General features: G+C 42.4%; 1 protein-coding gene and 1 long non-coding RNA gene across 7 annotated transcripts in view; one reads left to right on the top strand and one right to left on the bottom strand.

Moving 5' to 3' along the window:
- The window catches only part of NFATC2 (nuclear factor of activated T cells 2), a 135377-nt gene that overhangs the window by 113385 nt on the left and 2623 nt on the right, over nt 1-19369 (bottom strand). For 3 of the 6 annotated variants that reach the window (XM_073309384.1, XM_073309385.1, XM_073309386.1), the window contains exon 1: nt 4490-4972. The exons of 2 other annotated variants lie outside the window; for them this stretch is intronic. In XM_073309384.1, coding sequence (XP_073165485.1) covers nt 4490-4622 — 133 coding nt within the window. In that variant the 5' untranslated portion in view covers nt 4623-4972. Of the gene's footprint in view, nt 1-4489; nt 4973-19369 lie in introns of those variants that run through there. One more of the 6 variants, XM_073309389.1, reaches the window with a different exon arrangement.
- Nucleotides 15502-19187, top strand: LOC140897089 (uncharacterized). The gene is made up of 3 exons (XR_012154679.1): nt 15502-15616; nt 17730-17893; nt 18200-19187. It is a non-coding gene; the product is annotated as an uncharacterized lncRNA (long non-coding RNA).

The raw sequence follows: 19369 nt of genomic DNA, 5'->3' as shown, positions 1-19369 counted from the left end.
TTGGTTTGTTTATTGTACAGCTATTTACCAGGACTGGAATGCTGATATTTTTTCTTTTAATAAAAGCAGTAAAAAAGACTTTATTTTGTGGCAGGGGGAAGGCCGGGGGGAGGGAGGAGGGAATGAGGAAATTACATTGAGATTGAAAACAAAAGAAGCCAGGTCCCAAATTTGACTTATCAACTTTGGCAGTGTCCCTTTAAATCTGTGTAAAAGATTATAACTACATTGGATTGAAGATGTTAGCAAAAGGTTGTGCGCAGAGACAACTGCTGCCTTCAAGATATGCACACCAACTTTCATTGTTGTTAGTGGCACTTGCTTGTATCTTAGGGCAAAATTTGTCCTCAATCATTTCACAGAGACATTTTTATGGGTCTCAAATGACTCTACAAAAAATGGTGTCCCATTCTGAATCCTCAGTATTAATGGAACATAACTAGTCACCAACAGATTGTCTGATAGCAATCAGAGAACACATCTCATTCCAGAACATAGGAATTGCCTTCCTGGAACAGATCAGTGGATCAGATCTATCTAGTCCAGCATTTTATATCCCACGGTAGCCAGTACTCTGAAACATCTATTAAGATGTACAAAACCGTACAGAATGGTTGGTGTAACCTGCTCATACACAAAGTTCCTTTCTGACTCCCAACCATCAGAGGCTTATGAGAATTTGTAGCCTCTCAGCCAAAAATGGAGAATGGTGATCTTCGACTGGAAGAAATTCAGCAGATGGGTTTTCAAGAAGACATTGTCTCTGAGCAACAGAAAAAGATGTGTCTCAAGGTCAGGTTTTAAAATTAAATAAAATCAAGAAAGCAGCACTAAGAAGTCCTCAAAGCACTGGTCAGGTGCATCTTCAAGGGAATAAAAAAATATTACACACACCTTCGGTTACCATGGGAAAACGTACCGCTCATCCCTACAGTACAACACACCCTCTTTTCAGAATTCCAGAAGTCTGTTTATCTAAACAAACCTCTCAGTTCAGCCTGTTACTAGTTGGCATTTCTAGTTTTACTACCATCAGAAGAAGATAGCTAATGAAAACCTTAAGATCAAAGTTAAAAAAGAAAGGCAAAGTGGAAAGTGGCACCTTTTTGCTACACTCCTGCCTATGTAAATGCTTGGCTTAGAGATGAAAATCCAATATTAATAATATTGACGGTTGGATTTTTATTTACACTTTTTTTTCTCTCTGTTGTTTTTATAGCAGCCCATGTTCCTGTTGTCTCAGGCACATATAAGCACTGGAGACGGCCAACTGCTTTCAGTAAGGATATTGCTGTCTTTTCCATGGCAACAGATTGTAGTATAGATACTAGTTTTAAGACACAAGCTTAAAAGGACACTGTCAAGTTACAGTATTTTTTTTTCATTTGTCTAAAACAAATTTCCCCCAGGCTCCAATCCTGAAGCCTGAAATTGACATTTGTTTCCTTGCCAAAAAAATGGATCCTCTTTGCCATGTTTACAGTGACTTGCTATTATAGGGTTGGCCAGGAGAGGTGGGCTGAGCATCCTAGTCCATAAGGCAAAACCAGAGTCTCAATGTCTCTGAATGTATGAACTGGATTCAAAACCTAGGATCCAAAGACACTCCTATGGCTTTGGCTGTGTTTTGAATCTAAAACTGAAAAGGACCTGTTTACCTTGTTCCTGCTGAGATGTGGCCAAAATCTCTCAAAACCAATCACCTTCAACTACAACTAGCTTGACATGGATTAAAGCTTTTTCTTTACATTTTAAATTTTCTGTTCCATTGTAAACATTAGTACATTGAAGGTTACTGATGTCCACGAATTGCTTACAGATTCTGAATGATGTCTTTTCAAAGACAGGGAATGTTGTCCAGATTACAATGCTAGTATTTTGTTGTGCTATTTCTTATGCTAATTATTTCCATCTTGGGAACAAACAAAATTAATAGTAATTATGGTTTCTAGCCATTCAAATACACGGAAAGCAGGCTCTAGAAGGAAGTTACATCTCTCTACAAGTGTACACTGCTCACCATTAGTGCGGTTGAAAAGCTGAAGCTTTCTGCACCCTCCTACGTACTACGATATCCTGTGGAGTTTCCCACTAAAGACTACTCAGCACTAGCCTCTACACTTAAGAGATGAATGAAAAAAGAATCTGAAGACTTCACTGAAATATGTTTTTCATTAAAATAATTGCCATTAACAGTCACTGGTTTACTTTAGCAACTTTGAAATTGTATTAAACCTAACAGATAATGTGGATTTACGATAAACTTTAGATTATATTAACCATCCTGCTTCTATTACATTGCTTGTGCCTAGGAATGCAGCAATAAAAAGAATCTATGTGCTAATCGTGCCATAATTTATCTCCTTCTGCCACACAGCCCCCTATGCACTAAACACTCTTCCATTTCCAATGTGGCAAGCCATTACATTCTCTTCATTCAAATCCTTCCTAGAAAATTAACTTCTTTTGCAGTGCCCACAAAAAATGATTCTGTCTCAAAAACTAAATCCTAGTTATTCCCTTCTCTGTGTCCTGTCAACTGTTGCTACATAGTTTAGACTGGAAATTTTAGGGGACAGGAACGCTGTGTATTTTAGGTTTCAGAGTAACAGCCGTGTTAGTCTGTATTCGCAAAAAGAAAAGGAGTACTTGTGGCACCTTAGAGACTAACCAATTTATTTGAGCATAAGCTTTCGTGAGCTACAGCTCACTTAGCTAACAAATAGTAAGAAATCAAGCATGCTTAGTTTCATTAGGCCTGGAAAGCTCAACACAGTGGCTCTCAACCTTTCCAAACTACTGTACCCCTTTCAGGAGTCTGATTTGTCCTGCGCACCTCCAAGTTTCACCTCACTTAAAAACTACTTGCTTACAAAATCAGACATAAAAATACAAAAGTGTCACAGCACACTATTACTGAAAATTTGCTTACTTTCTCATTGCTACCATATCATTATAAAATAAATCAATGGGAATATAAATATTATAGTATACGCTGAAATGTAAATACATAGAGCAGTATAAACAAGTCATTGTCTGTATGAAATTTTAGTTTACACAGACTTTGCTAGTGCTTTTTATGTAGCCTGTTGTAAAACTAGGCAAATATCTAGATGAATTGATGAAATTCCCTGGAAGACCTCTGCGTACCCCCAGGGGTATGTGTACCCCTGGTTGAGAACCAGCGGCTTAACATGTAACTTTGGGCGTGGGGAGTGGGAAGGCATATATTCACATATCAACCTTCACAGTAACTCAGGCTTATGTGGGCTTAGCAGGATAAAAAATGCCCACCCACCCCCTTTTTTTCTGGATGGACTCAAATTGTAGTTTGGAACTAGAAAATTCCTCAAAATTCAGGAATGATTTTGGGTTTTGGTTCAGGCCCATCCAGTTTTTTTCTCCTCAAAATTTTAAATCCATCTAGTCCTTTAACCCAGTCATTTATGATGTCAGGTAGCACACAGGACTCCGGTTTTAAATTCAACTTTCAAGATACCCTCTTCAAGATGATGCTAGTCATAGGGAGTATAGTATGGCATCCTCAACTATAGTCAATTCCATTGCATAAATGTGCATGATTGACACTGATGTGCAAAGTATTTTAGAAAGGGCAGGAGAGTGCCTCCAGTCATTCAAGTCACTAGATGTAGCCAATCTACCTTGCCTTAGCGATTGGTTGCTATCGTCTTATAAAGGATCTGAACACTAGAATAATTTTAAAGCAACCACACATTTCACCTAAAACTAACTTGTAAAATAATCATTTCCCTCAGTATTAGTCACTCCAGTAAAGTATAATTTAGGCCTCACTCCTGCAAAAATTTATGCACATGTAACGTTACAATGGTGAACAACTCATACAAGTAAAATTCAGCAGGTGGGTAAGTCTTTGCAGGGTGGGAGCCACAGTAAGGAAGTGTTTAAAAACAACAAATTGAAATGATCTGTCGCAGTTTAAATCACGGTTCGCTCTCTTCTGCATTACCCAATTTTTTAAAAACACAAGGCAGTATATATTACATGGGTTCACTGGCTGTGTTTTGCCATTGTGATTAAATTCATCTGCCAGCTCTCTAGTCATTCATCCCATTACAACCAAAGCAAATAGTCTAACGGATACACTGTTGCTACTGCACGATGAGTAGCATGTGAAGTTTTCTTTATCTTCCTTTCCTTTTGCTAATACAAAGAAGCTCAAAGAACGGTCCACAACGGATATTGTAACCTCACCAGAGACTGTATTATTTCCCTACCGCCCCCTTAGGGTTAACTGGAGAAAACAACTTGATCTCTCCCGAGAGCGCAATCAAGCCCTCCCCTGAAATACAGTTACTTCTGCCCAAGTCTAGAAGGACCAGGCTCATCCCGGGCACAAAGCCCTACATAGTACATACACTCTCCGTACTTTGAAGCCATTATTTCACATATCCAGGGGCACGGGGTTTTAAGCTGTTTTTTTTTTTTTTAATGCGTAGTCGCCACAAACCTTCTATACACTTCAAGTAATCATAATCGAATAATATCGAGAAGTCGAATTCCTCTTGAGGGCTGACATTTTGATTTGGGTCATGGTCCCCCTGCTGTGAGTCAAACTCCGGATCCTTATGGGTGGAACTCATCTGTGTCGCCCGGCCAAGTCCTGCTTTATTAACAGAGAGAGGAGATGGGGGCAAAAAAGTTCACCTCCCTGGCTGAAAAGCTGTAAATTTCACGCCCACCAAAACCCAAGATCCTTCCAAGTATGAGGGGAAACGGGAGTTGAAAAAGAAAAAAAGAAAAAGAAAAAAAAATCTCCCGAGCTCCTGTTATCACCTCTCAGCTCAGTCAGCGGCACTTTTCAAGCAAGGTCCACTCTGGTCTGTCTAAATAATCCGGAATGGGACGGTGAGGTGAGGAGTCCCCGGCTGTCTGTGTGATGGGTGAGTGATCCCCCGCTCCTACCCCCTGTCACACAGCAGCTCAGTGACAAGAGTGTGAAATTAACTAGATGAACAATGTCAACTTCCTGTTCTCAGCAGCCACCTGCTGCTTGGAGGCGGGTCCTGCCTGAGGGAGGAGGAGCCCCCTCCTGCAACCAGCAAAAGGGTGGGTGGGTGTGGGACGGGGGGGGGACACTGCCCTGTAATTGGCAGCACTATCAACCCGGGGGACGCGGGGAGTTTGCAGCAGGGAAGGGCTCCTGTAATGCAAGCAGGATGAGGGGGGTCAGAGAGGGAGCTCGGTCAGGAGCAAGAGATGAGAGAACCCTGGGCACTGGGGAGCTGGAGAGAGGGGAGGCCGCATCTGAAAGCGGGGTGGGGGCTACATATTTTGGGGAGTGCAGAGAGGAGCCTACGTGTATGTGCATGCAAGGGGGGGTGCATGTGTTGTGGGGAGAGCCTTTAGCTGCGTTGGTGGGTTTTTAGTTCAGGGTGGGAGCTTTTGATAAGGAATTCTGCATGTGCCTGGGTGGGGAGCGTGTAGGAGGGAGAGATGATTTGGGGCGGGGAGGGGAGTGAAGCAAGTGGGCGTGTGCAGGGGCAAAAGTGGTTTGGGGAAGGGCAGTAGGAGAGTATGTGAGAGAGGCTGGAAGGAGATGAATCCATTCAGAGAGACTGGGGAGGGGGAATCCACAGAGCGAAGAAAGGAGGAACAGAGGAGGGGAAGGGAGAAGACCGGGGGGGACACACCGGAAAAGAAGAGAAGGAAGGAAAGGGACTGAGTATTTTCACAATACAGCAAACTAGACTTTACAAATCTGGTGGAAGAGATAAGGAGAGATGTAGTAGAAGGGGGAAAATAGAGAGGAGGAAATGAAAAGTGAAAGTGAAAAGAACAAACACATGGGATACAAAAGGGCCTTAATTTAATAGAGAGCTTAAATGGCAAACAGGAGGCTGTTGTTTTTAAAGGGGTGGATAGTATGGACCATAGAGGTATGGCCAGAAATTTGCTGAAAGCAGCAAACTGCCTAGGGCAGCCTTGTTCAGCCAGCTTCCTTCCCCAGGCTATCATTTTTTTCTATGCTGAATAAAATTCTTCCTCCTGGATCCTCCCTCCCCACTCCTGGGATTGTTCAGGTCGTTGCACTTGTTTTATGTGCTCTGGAGGGTCTGTTGCATCCCAGCCAGCCCCTGCTCTGCCCCCAGCCACTGCTTCATACGGTTCTCACTCCTTCAATTTCAATCATCTGTGGATTTTCACTAAGTCCGGTGTAGGACAGTAGGCAGGTTTTGGATTGGACCTATCCAGCAAACAAGGACTGGACTCTCTGGACTAGGGTACCTTTAGGAAAGAGAAATTTTGTGTCCATCTTCAGAGGCCTCTATTCTGCTCAATCTTGCTCATGGGGAAAAATAATCTTACAAAGCCATCCATCCAAGTCCCTTTATGCACTTCCCACTGACCACACTACCAATGCAACCAGCCTCCAGACCCCCTTAATCAGCTTCTCCACCAACCAGCTCCATATTTGCCTCAATTCACAGGACATCCTTCCTGAGCTAGTCCACAAAGCTGCTACCCCCTCCTGCCTCAAATCTCTCCTAGAAACTCACCTCTGCTGTGAGGCCTGGGACATGGCTGCCATGTGGGGTTCAGTATACTGGTACTATATGTTTTATTTCTTAAGCATGTGTTGTATTATCTAGGTATCTACAGGACTCTCATTACTATAGCATTTGAGGAGCTCTCAGTCCTTTAATTTGTCCAGTGAGGTAGGGAAAAGTGCTATTATTCCCACTGTACAGATGAGGAAGGAGGCACAAAGAGGCCTTTTTACCCTTCAGCATTTCACTTAGGTGCAGGTTTTTAAAGATATGTAGGTGTTGCTGCGCTCAGAGTTGCAATGTCTCACTGATTTAGGCACCTAACCCTCATTTTTCAAAAGGGATTTAGGCACTTGGGAGCCTACATCCCACTATCTTTAAAGATCTGGGTCTAAGTGACTTATAGAAGGTTACACAAGAAATCAGTGGTGAATCCGTTTCCCAAGTCCTAGGTTAGTGCCTTAACCACTGGACTATCCTTCTGCTCACTATTATCATAATGTAGCCAACACTTGCTGGCACTTTTGGTCCCCCTTCCTCTACTTTTCATGTCTCTTAGTTTTGAAAGACAAGATGGGTGACATAATATCTTTGGGCCAACTTCTCTTTGTTTTGTCATTTTTAAGAATGTAAGCTCTTTGGGGCAGATAATGTGCCTTTGTCTTTATTTGGAAAGCATTTCACACATTGCGACTTCCACCAGGTACAAATAATAACCATTTAAAAGCTGATATTGAATATATTACATTTATATAGCGTCTTCATCCACTATTGAAGTGAAGCTACTAATGGGATGGAACATTGGAGGGGTATATCGGTCGATACTTCCTGACATGAAATGAAGAAGATAATAAATGCAATAACATTCCTCTTGTAGGTTTCAGAGTAGCAGCCATGTTAGTCTGTATTCGCAAAAAGAAAAAGAGGACTTGTGGCACCTTAGAGACTAACCAATTTATTTGAGCATAAGCTTTCGTGAGCTACAGCTCACTTCATCGGATGCATTCAGTGGATCCACTGAATTGAGCTGTAGCTCACGAAAGTTTATGCTCAAATAAATTTGTTATTCTTCTTGTAGTCTCAGGTAGGCAAAGAGAATTACCCTCACTGGAATATGACCTGAATAACATGCTAACACTCCCACTATCACAGAAAGTGTCATGAAATATTTAAAGCTAGATTTTCAAAAAGGCAGGTGCTATTGTGTACCTAGTTTGCCTGTGCTGTTACTGTAGTTGCACACGCAACTCTGATATTTACAAAAGCAGATGGTTAGGAATGCCATGAAGTCTAGTGGTATTTTCTCCACAAGTACACACTGCAAGATACAATTTAAACAGACAGAGAAGAATCATAGTCTAGTCCTTAATTGACTGAACATTATGCTGACATTGATACTATATTTTAACCCAACAGAGATTAAGAGGACAATATCACACTTAATTCATGCAAAATGTACATAGTAACACAATAGCTTCCTTGGAGAGAGCAACTTGAGCTTTTTTCTGCACATATTGCCGAAACAGCCAGGAAAGACAATTGACAAGGTTTCCACTTTATCAGCACTAATGTAAGAAAAACAGAGAGAGGCTCACCTGCCATTTATTTGCCTCCTTTCATGGAATATGCAAAAAGAAAAGGAGTACTTGTGGCACCTTAGAGACTAACCAATTTATTTGAGCATGAGCTTTCGTGAGCTACAGCTCACAGCTCATGCTCAGATAAATTGGTTAGTCTCTAAGGTGCCACAAGGACTCCTTTTCTTTTTGCGAATACAGACTAACACGGCTGTTACTCTGAAACCTTTCATGGAATATGATGCTTCCTCCTTGCCTGAAATGTCTCTTATGTTACTGCTGGGGCCCCTGAGTCACCTTGAAAAAGATCCAGTGCTACTTCTGTAATCAAGCTTGAGACAACTCTTTAAAATCTCTACGGTCCCTCTCTCTCCCCTGGTCTATAGGTGTGGTTTCATAGAATCTGTGTTACTAGGGGAGTCAGGGCCCTGCTGCTGCTGCTGTTGAGAATAGGTACTACAGTTTGAGGGTCTATCCTGTTTCTGAGGTTAGTGGTCTTGGCTAGTGGGATTAGAAAAAGAGGCCACCTCAGAAAGCATTGCTGCCAATGGGTTTGGGCTCTGAAGGCATCCTGAAGAACTTATATCTGCTATTGCGCCATCTCAGAGGACAGCTGCTGCTGCCTTAGAAAGCCTGAGCTATTCTGAAAAGTTTCCATTTGAAGAAAATTTTTTAAAATGTACGCAATGGCTGCCAGGTATGTGTTTGAGAAAGCACCAGCCTTCCATCATTGGGACCATTATTTAAATGTAGTTAGAACATCAAATTGCAATATTTGTGGTCTTAGGATAGTACGCCGGGGTACCCAAGAAACAGATGTCAATGGTGGTGGTTGTCACCACCATCATTATTAGCCCTCCTGCCCCCCAAAAAGGAAAGAGCATGGATTCAACCACCACAAACAGTGAATTCTACTAATTCTAAACCCCCGCCCCTTTCTAGCTGGCCTGTGACTACATTAAAGATTTAAGTGTCAAACTTAGCCTTAATGTTTCTGAGAACAAATCATTTGTCGAGAAATAGAAAGTGAAGCTTTTTTCTTCCAAGAAAACCATGTTGTTTTAAACCTGGGCCATGGACATTCCATTTAAACATAAACGAAGACACCTGGGTGGGTCTAGAGCAGTGGTTCTCAACTGTGGTCCACCGTTTGTTCAGGAAAAGCCCCTGGCATGCCGGTCCAGTTTGTTTACCTGCCGCGTCCGAAGGTTCAGCTGATCGCGGCTCCCACTGGCCGCAGTTTGCCGCCCTGGGCCAATGTGAGTGTGGGAAGCGGCGCGGGCTGAGCGATGTGCCGGCCGCCCTTCCTGCAGCCCCCATTGGCCTGGAACGGCGAACCACAGCCAGTGGGAGCCGCAATCGGCTGAACCTTCAGACGCAGCAGGTAAACAAACTGGACCAGCGTGCCAGGGCCTTTCCCTGAACAAACGGTGGACCACAGTTGAGAACCACTGGTCTAGAGGGAGTAATGAGACAAAATCTAACCTGCTGGCCATCTTGGGCAGTATACAGTGCTCCACATGCCATCCAGGTCCCCCATCCATTGAGATGCATTACTGGTATATTGTACTGGCAACAGGAGGTAAGAAGCAGACCCCAGTGGCTGTGGAGGAGGAGTCACCTACCCCCAAGGCTGGGAGGTTTATAGCTGCCACATCCAAGAGGCAGCATAGGGTGCTGGTGGTCAGGGATTCCCTGCTGAGGGGGATGGAGGTACCTGACAGGATGTCTCAGGAGATGTACTGCCTGTCTGGCACCTGCATCTGATGGCATGCTGTTCCAGGAAGGGGGGCTACTGGGAGGAGATAGGGTCCACTTGGCCAAGAAGGGGAAGAGCATCTTCATGCACCAATTTGCCAATCTAGTGAAGAAGGCTTTAAACTAGGTTCAAAGTGGGCAGGTGATGAAAGCCCACAGGTAAGCGTTAAAAAATGTGACCTTAACAGAGGGCTAGATGTTGGGGGTGGGACACGGAAAATTACAGTAGGGTCATAGAAGCAACAAGAGGAAAATCAGTGGGGGAATCTGCTCAATCGTCTAGACGTCTATTCACAAATGCATAAGTATGGGGAAGAGAGAGGAAGAACTGGAGGTATTAATACGTAAGCTAAATCATGCCTTAATTGGCATCACAGAGCCTTGGTGGGATAAATCTCATAACTGGAGTATTGGAGAAGAGTGGTACAGCTTATTCATGAAGGGCAGGCAGGGAGAAAAGGGAGGAGGTGTTGCATTATACATCAAGAATATATACATTTGTTCTGAGACAGGGCCTGGTGAAATTCATTCTAGGATACTTAAAGAACTAGCTGAAGCAATCTTAGAATGGTTAGCATTTATCTTAGAGAACTCCTGGAGGAATGGTGAGGTCCCAGAGGACTGGAGAAGGGCAACCAATAGTACCTATCTTTAAAATGGGGGAACAAAGAGGACCCAGCCTAACCTCAATACCCAAGAAATTATTAAACAACCAATTTGTAAGCACCTAGAAGATAATAGGGTTATAAGGAATAGACAGCATGGATTTGTCAAGAACAAACCATGCCAAGCCAAACTAATTTCTGTCTTTGACGGGGTCATTAACCTAGTGGATAGGAGGAAGCAGTATATGTTCTATATCTTGATTTTAGTAAGGTCAGCTAGACTGTGTCAAAAACATTGTCATAAACAAACTAGGAAGATGTGCTCTAAATTAAATTACTATAAAGTGGGTGCACAACTCGTTTAAGGACCATACTCAAAGAGTACTCAATGGTCAAACTGGGATGGTTTGTTATCTGTATCTAGTGGGTTCTGCCAGGGTCAGTCCTGGGTCCAGTACTATTCAATATTTTCATTAATGACTTGGATAAAGGGTTGGAAAGTATGCTGATAAAATTTTCAGGTGACACCAAGATTAGAGGGGTTGCAAGCACTTTGGAAGACAGGATTAGAACTCAAAACAGCCTTGACAAATCAGAGAATTGGTTTGAAATCCACAAGAAGAAATCAATAAAGACAACGTGCAAATACTGCACTTAGGAAGGAAAAATCCAATGTACAACTACAAAATGGGGAACATCTGGCTAGATAGTTGCACTGCTGAAAAGGATCTGTGGGTTATAGTGGATTACAAATTGAATAAGAGTCAACAATGTGATGCAGTTGCAAAAAAAAGCTAATATCATATGGGGTGTATTAGCAGGAGTATCATATATAAGACATGGGAGGTAAGTGTCCTGCTCTACTTGGCACTGTTGAGGCCTCAGCTCGAGTATGGTGTCCAAGTCTGGGCATCACACTTTAGGAAAGATGTGGACAAATTCAAGAGAGTCCAGAGGAGAGCGACAAAAAGGTAATGGAGTGCTGTCTCTGAATGCAAAGCATGAATTGCATGCTCCAGGACTGGCTGTGCCCAGTGGATGATTTCATCCAGCCCTTGAACGCACATGGAGGATGCCATTTTGTGTCCTCCACACTGCATGACCTCACACACATCATACGTGTGAGGTCACGCCACATGGAGGATGCCATTTTGCATGCAAGTATAGAATTGTATGTCTAACTAAAAATGCAACAGCATGCCACTCATAAAAGGTTTATAAAACCTGACCTACAAGGAAAGGTTAAAAAACTGGGTATGTTTAGACTTGAGAAAAGAAGACCGAGTGGGGACTTGATAACAGTGTTCAAATATATTAAGGGCTGTTATAAAGAGGATGGTAGTCAATTGTTCTCCATATCCACTCAAGGTAGAACAAGAAGTAATGGGCTTAATCTGTAGCAAGGGAGATTTAAGTTAAATATTGGGAAAACTTTCTAACTAAAAGAGTAAAGTTCAGGAACTGGGTTCCAAGGGAGATTGTGGAATCCCCATCATTGGAGGTTTTTAAGAACAGATTGGACAAACACCTGTCAGGAATGGGTTTTTTAAAACATTTTAAAACTAAGAGTTTTACTTGGTCCTGGCTCAGCACAGGGCACTGGACTTGATGATCTCACAAGGGCCCTTCCAGTCCTTCATTTCTAAGATGCTATGAGAAAGTGCTGGATAAATGCATGGATTAGCTCTGATCAGAGGTGTCCAAACTTTGTCCACCTGGAGACTATATTGGCAACTTTCCAGGAATCTGACAGCTATGCCTAACGTATAAAAATGGGTTAGATTCCAGCTGCTCACAGAGCTGCAGCACACAGAGTGACTATAGATCTCATAGGACAAAGACGGAATATCACCTTCTGGGACTAGTAGTCTTCACAGGCTGCAATTCCATATTAAAGAAACAGTGGATACATTCTGTAACTATGCAGGCTGCATTCTACCCAACAACATATTGTTTTTGCTAGAGATAGTCCCAATCCACTAAATATGGATCTGAACTCTTGCCCAAATACCAGGAATGTTTGGCTCCACCAACCTAGTTGAGATCATGATAGAAATAACTGCTAGCTGCAAAATTCGGGTCAGATTATTGCTTTGGCTTCTGAGCACCTCCAAAGGCTGAGGGATTTTGATTCAGACCCATTTCTAACTTTCACCAAAGGTAGTCTCAAGCCATCAGAGGGAATAAAATGTCAGAAATAGTTTTAAGTTTCTGCTGTTGTGGCTACATATCTTACAAAATACTGCCTACAGTACAGTTGTTAATAATTATCAGTGCAGACATATGCAGGATAAAACTAGAATACTTGAATAGCCTGTGGAATCTTCAGTTGAATATACATACTCCAAGACAGCATCTAGCAGCCCCTGAATAACTTTAAACCAGCCTCGTCTTCTAATACAGCGTGACAAATACTTCCCAATATTCATTTTCTACCTAGAGCTGCAGTGATTTATGAAGGCAAAGAACAAACTGTAGAACACAATGTCCAAACATCATTAATGGGTTAGTTTGTTGTGGTGGATCTCAACCTTTCCATAGCAGACCACCTTGTCGATGTGAGGATCCTCCACTAACTTAGATGGGACTCATTCTCATTTACCAACATTGGAAGAGCAGGGTGGTCCTGATCCCTGACATCTGGTCGTGATCCAGCTGGGGTTCATAACTCTCAGACTGAGAACCTCTGACTTAGAGTTGCCTCATATTTTTGTGAAAGCCATTTTCATGAGCCAGAGAGGTGCATTGAGATCTTAAAGCAAGATCTGTCCTTTCAGCGTTAATAGAAATTGTAGCCATTTATGCCTATAGCAACCTCTACATGGAACATGACTGCAAATACACGGTTTGCATACTGCCATTTTGGGGAACTGGTAAATTTTTCACATAGCTCGATCAGTGCTTGACTTTGGAAGGGCTTTATTCTAATAAACTTGGAAAAGTATTTGGTACTCAACTACCTATGTACAACAGGACCAGGAGTCTATAAATAAAGGGAAGAAACAGCAGTAAAAACAGATTTTCTAATGTCATAGAAACTGATATTAAAATGATAATGAAAATATTTTTCAATTTGAAAGCCTTACGCAGATCCAAGTTTATTATTCACTGTGGCATCATGTTCAATTTTCACCTCATATCTAGGCTTGGAAGGATTAGGTTTTTTTTAAAACAGTAAATGTCAGCAAACATCCATTTCACACACAAACTGATGAAAAATATTTCCATTGATAAGAAAAATGCTACTTGAGAACGTATAAGAGTTTGATTTAAGAATGTTTACTTTGTATATTTTGACATGTGATTTGACAAATTGTATTTTAACAGTTATAAAGCTTTAACTTTCTGAATCTCAGCATCTCCTATCTGTGATGCTAGCAGAGCAGGTGCCAGCTTGTGCCAACATCCCCATGTCTCAGCTGAACACTGACAAATACTCAGCTGGCATCAGTTTGGCTCATCTGTGTGTCAGTATTGTTAAAATAGGTATTCGAATGATAAGAATGTGTTTAGGGTTTAGACATTAGACTTTATTGACTGCTTGGGAGTTGTTGCATGCATCAATCTCACTCATAACATCCATATCCCATACTGTAAGGTAATATTTGAGCAGTTGTATTGGGAGTCTCTCTGACTATGTAAATCACCAGGCATGAGAGAGACATTAACTAGTGTGAAGTGCTGAACTCCAACAGGAGGTGTTACTCCCTTCCCAAAAAGAAAGGTCCAGTGATACCGGATGGACAATTGTGGAACGTTGCAACTGGAATTTTCCTATGTGCCATCGATAAATGGACAAAATACTTTTGGTGTTATTCTGCTTCCTCTCTGTGAAGATGAGTCATGCAAGGGATTTGTCCCATCAGCTGAGCTTTGCAACCAAAAGCTTGTGGGATGAAGAGAATAAAACCCCTAACAAGAAGGAACTGATTATACTGCTTGGACTCTGGAGAGCAAGGTGTTTCTAGGCATAAACAAGAGATCCCCAGCTGCTCAGCCTGGGTTAGCCCTCAAGGACATATAGTGATTGCTGATTATAGAAGCTTCTATTATCTTTTGAAACTTAAGATTGTAACACATTTGTGTTTCTATGTTTACCTGCTTCAACCTTGTAAATAACTTTCATTTCCTTTTCTTAGTTAATAAATTGTTTGAGAGCTTATTATAGGATTGGCTACAAGTGTTGTCTTTGGAGTGAGATCTGAAGTGAAATTGACATGTGGTAAGTGACTGGTCCTTTGGAACCGGGAGTAACCTGAATATTGCTGTGATTCTTGGTGTAAAGGACCAGCTATCACGAAGGCATGCTTACCTGGAGGGTGACATAACTCAGAGTACCGGAGGGGACTGTCTATGACCCCATGTTAAGATTGTTATAGTGCTTGAGGAGTTTACACTTGACAATTGGTTGGTGAAATGTAAGTATAGCCCTCACAACCAATTTTGGGTTTGTGCCCTGGTTCCTAACAGTCTGTCCTGAGGTTGGTTCTCATGCTCTAGAGTCACTGCGGGCAGCGTTATGTGGTCATTAAATAATTATTGTCTGTGTGACACTGTACCTCAGGGGAGCACCCCAAAACTGCCATATTCATCATTTGTATATAATTGTGATATTTCAGATAAAGCATGCCATGTGAGGTATCATTGGAAAGGTTATGATCCACTGAAACCCACTGTTGCCTCTAAATATGTATATCATTAATGCATATGAAGTTATGAGAATTGTGTTATATGATTGTCACTAAAATATGCTGTGGATTTGGGAAGTGCCCAGATACTAGCTCCCCAATGACAATAACCGGGGGATAGCCAAACCCCGGGTGGATGTCAAAACAACCATCAACAGCCACTGTTCAGCAAGGAAGTCACAATTCAATGACTCACTTGCACAAGGCTATACCGGGGAATCGCTCAACCTTGCCTGGTGACTCAACAATGCCCATCAGACTTGCCTGGACTCGTATTCTCCAGCACATGGACTAAGGGTATAAAACAGAACACAGCGGCCACATGCTTGGCCTTTTCTCCTCCGCCCACCTATGCTGCAAGCAACAAGGACGCTGAGAAGACTGATGACTTCAACAGAGGAGACTGGTCCAGGTTTAAGAGACAGACGTGTATATTAAGGACTGTAAGATCCAATGGGGTGAGAACATTGCTTAATCTAAATTGGTCTAGTGTGATAAGAATTAAGGTTTAGACTGCGTACTTATATTTTCTTTTGCTCTGACTTTTAGCTTATCACTTAAAATCTATCTTTTGTAATCAATAAACTTGTTTTACTATTTATCTTTACCACTGAGTTTGCCTGAAGTGTTTGGTAAGACTGGTGTCAGACATGCCAAAGCCATGGAAAAAATTGGGCTTGTTTTGGGCTTAATTGGCTTGTGAGTTGCTTGTTGGCTAGTTTTTGGCTTGTAGCTTGTTGCTTCTTTTTTTTTGATCGGCTCCCAGCAAGCAGGGGCAAGAGTGGGGCAAGCAGGAGTAAGGGGGGGAGAGAGTCACGGGTGCACAGCAGGCCCACCACAGTCCCAGACTGCACACGAGGGGATCTAATCACATAGAGTGTTGGGGTTCTTAGGAATTGGCTTGTTTTGGCCTTGTTTTGAAATGGGATTAGCTTGATTTTTGGCTTATTGTGAAAGTCAGGGTGCTTATTTACTGTGTGAAAGTTGGCAACTGTGGCTAGTGTATGTCCACTTTCCATTGATGAAACTTGCATTGCTCAAGAAGGGGTCTTAAACAGTGCAAGATGGTATATTCCTGAGGTACAAGGCTGAGAGCTGGGGGATATGGCTGGTGCCTTTCTCAGTGTGATTCATGAGTGGCTCTGGGAGCATTCATGCAATCTAGCTGGGTGTGGGGCTCCACATGCAGTTGTGCTGAGTGATAACAGGGCCTGGAGGGGTTTGCTGTTTGTCACTAGCAGGAAAGCATTGTGAGAGACAGCCCAGGCTGGAGAGTTAAGGGGGCACAGCGGTCCCAGAGTCCCAGGCTGCACCCCAGGGATCCTGTCCCGGTCTGAGCCCCCTAGTGCTTGACCTGCGCCATAATTTCCCCAAACCATGAAAATTGAAATTGATAAAAATAAAATGCTTAAAAATAAACACTGATATTAACCATCAAAATTATTTAAAAAATAAAAATTGAATTCTGCCAGGCCTAGTCAGTGTTATGCCAGAACTTTACACACTATCATGGGTTGTATCAAACCATGTGTCTTCTCAGAAAAATGCAACTGATCAAAATATATACCAAGCTCAAGCAAATTTTAGACAATTTTCTGAAAGAGGTTTTGATTATATTAATTTTTATGTAGGCCAGGTTAGCTTTAGTTTATATTTATTTGAGGAGGAAAAAAATACTGGACCAGCAATGTACATGTGAACCTTTTTCTTAAAACAAACAAACAAACAAACAAAAATTAAAGGTAGAGAAGAAACATATAAAAGATATGGCACTTACATATCATCTTAAAACAAAAACAAAACACAACTGGTAGTTCCAGTGGTGTCTGTGGCATGCATTAGGAGCCTAAAAGTTACAAGTGGATTTTATCCAAGCTCTTAAAAGTGAGCTCTTTGGGTCCTGACTCCAAATGACTAGTTTGGGGTTTGTTTGTTTTTCAATAAAGAGAAGAAAAGGGGGGAAAGAATGTTATTCCTAGTAAGTTCTTTTAAAACAAGCACAAGCACTCATTTTTGGGGACAGCTTGAGTCAGATATTACCCCCCAATTTCAGACTCAAAGTGGTTTGGCAAGAAAAGCCAATGGAAAAATTGCTCATAATGTCCACGTTCCCATTAAATTCTACAGTTTGCTCTGCAAACCAATGGAATGTACATATCATAGTAAAAAAAAAAAAAAAAAAAAGACCAATAGTGGAAAAGAAGCTCTAAGACATTATTATCCCTGGCCCGTCCCAAGAGTGAAGCATATAAAAAGAATCTTCTGGTTATGGCAGCTTCGTGTCCACATCTGTGAATGGGATTTCTTTGCCATAGGAAAGACTTTGAAAATGAATGACTATTTGAGGACATTCAGCTCCAGGTCAGTCTCCTGGCAGCCCTTCTCCTTAGGGCATAACCACAAAAAGAAGGGAGAATCCCATTTCAAACATATAGGGCTACCAACCAGTGTTGTGTAAGATTTGTAAGGATGGATGTTTTGGGAAGTTTGGAATTGTCACTGGCTTCAATGCAGCCCAGTAACTGAAAGTCCTTAACATTTTATGGTTGTTTGTCCTTGTCTGTGAAATAGTCTTGGTGATCTCAGACCAATCCCTACTGGACTGATGGCTACTCGTGAAAAACCACTACCGTGATTGGCATCCTTGTTGCCATTCACAACAGAGGCCAAGCAGGGATCAAAAGAGTGAGGACGCTGAAGTATCTTCTCACCCATAGAGCTGGTTCACGAGTGAGGTAATACTTTCATTGACCATTCTGTACCTACTCTGTGAACAAACAGGGTCTGCAGCCAGACCTAGCTTTTACAAACCCTTATTTTGTGGCATTATAGTAACATGATAGAAAGACTCATGCACCACAAATTCCTTATATTTTGCATCTGATGAAGTGGGTTTTAGCCCATGAAAGCTTATGCCCAAATAAATTTGTTAGTAATGACATGGTGCAAAATACCCTAAAACCCACTTCATCAGATGTATCTAATGAAGTGGGTTTTAGCCCATGAAAACTTATGCCCAAATAAATTTGTTTGTCTCTAAGGTGCCACAAGGACTCCTAGCTGTTTTTGCTGATACAGACTAACATGGCTACCACTCTGAAATGTGTCATTACTGTGGCTTAGTGCTGCTCTTCTCCCTTTGGGCTACTACTCTATGGAGTTGATGGACAGCAGGATTACAACATCAGGGATGAATCAACCAAACATCAGCCTCCCCTCTTCTCTCCTCCCACCTACTGGTGCCCCAGTGCTGGGAGTGGCTTCAGTGAGAGTTTTGTCTGCATGAAGAGTGCAGGGGTTGGACCCAAGATTTAATCTCTCCTTGAGCAGCTGAGGGTAAGTAGTGTAAATACACTACATTGCTGCTTTGTTTACTGAGGTTCCCATGTTTAATCTGAAAACCCCAAACTTTAATTTCATTGCCGGCTTTCCATGGACAACCTCCAGCTCAAAGCTGAAGAGAGAAGAGAATTTCCTCTGGGATTTTTGACAGCCATGAGAAATTACAAGAGATGCATACTAATGCAAGGGAACTTGCTTGCTGCCATCCAAGTGCCTCAGGTGGCTGTTAGATACGTAGGCACAGGAGCTGATTTCCCAAAGCAGGTGGCAATGTGACCTGCCAACAAACAAAGGAGCAAGAAGAAACCTTCCATTTCCCCCTCTTCTTTTATATTTGCAGCAAATTAGCATGCTGGAAAGCAGATGGGGAAAAGGAGAGGTAGAGATACATTTAGGGGTGAAGTAAGGGCAACAGGGCTGCATAGGAGAAGGGGAAGGGCCCTGTAGGTACTTATAGCTGGAGAAAGTGTGGGTTGTGTGTGCAGTTGGAAAAGGGGCAGGGAGGGCCTGCTCCACAGCCCAGTGGAGTCAATAGGAGTCTTTGCAGGGACTTCAGTGAATTTTGGCTCAGGGCCTGTGTGTTCAGGAGCGTGTTTTAGCAGGTGTCTTCTGGGCCATCACATCTGCTTTAAAAAACAAACAAACGAACGAACAAACAAACAAACCAAAAACAGGCACCAGCAATAAGCCTCCAAAGAAAACCCTTTGCTACCGCGCCCCCAGCTGGCACCGCTTCGGCTGGCGTTCCCACGCCCGTCCTTCGAGCTGGCCGTACCTACTGCTCTCAGGCTGGGAACAGATGAAAGCAAACAGTGATCGCGGACAACACACGTCGGCATCGGAGCATTTTAAGCAGCAGCGTGTTTGCC

This window comes from Lepidochelys kempii, chromosome 13 (assembly GCF_965140265.1).
Source record: "Lepidochelys kempii isolate rLepKem1 chromosome 13, rLepKem1.hap2, whole genome shotgun sequence".
Taxonomy (NCBI): Eukaryota; Metazoa; Chordata; order Testudines; family Cheloniidae; genus Lepidochelys; species Lepidochelys kempii.
This window is presented reverse-complemented; position numbering and strand designations above follow the sequence as displayed.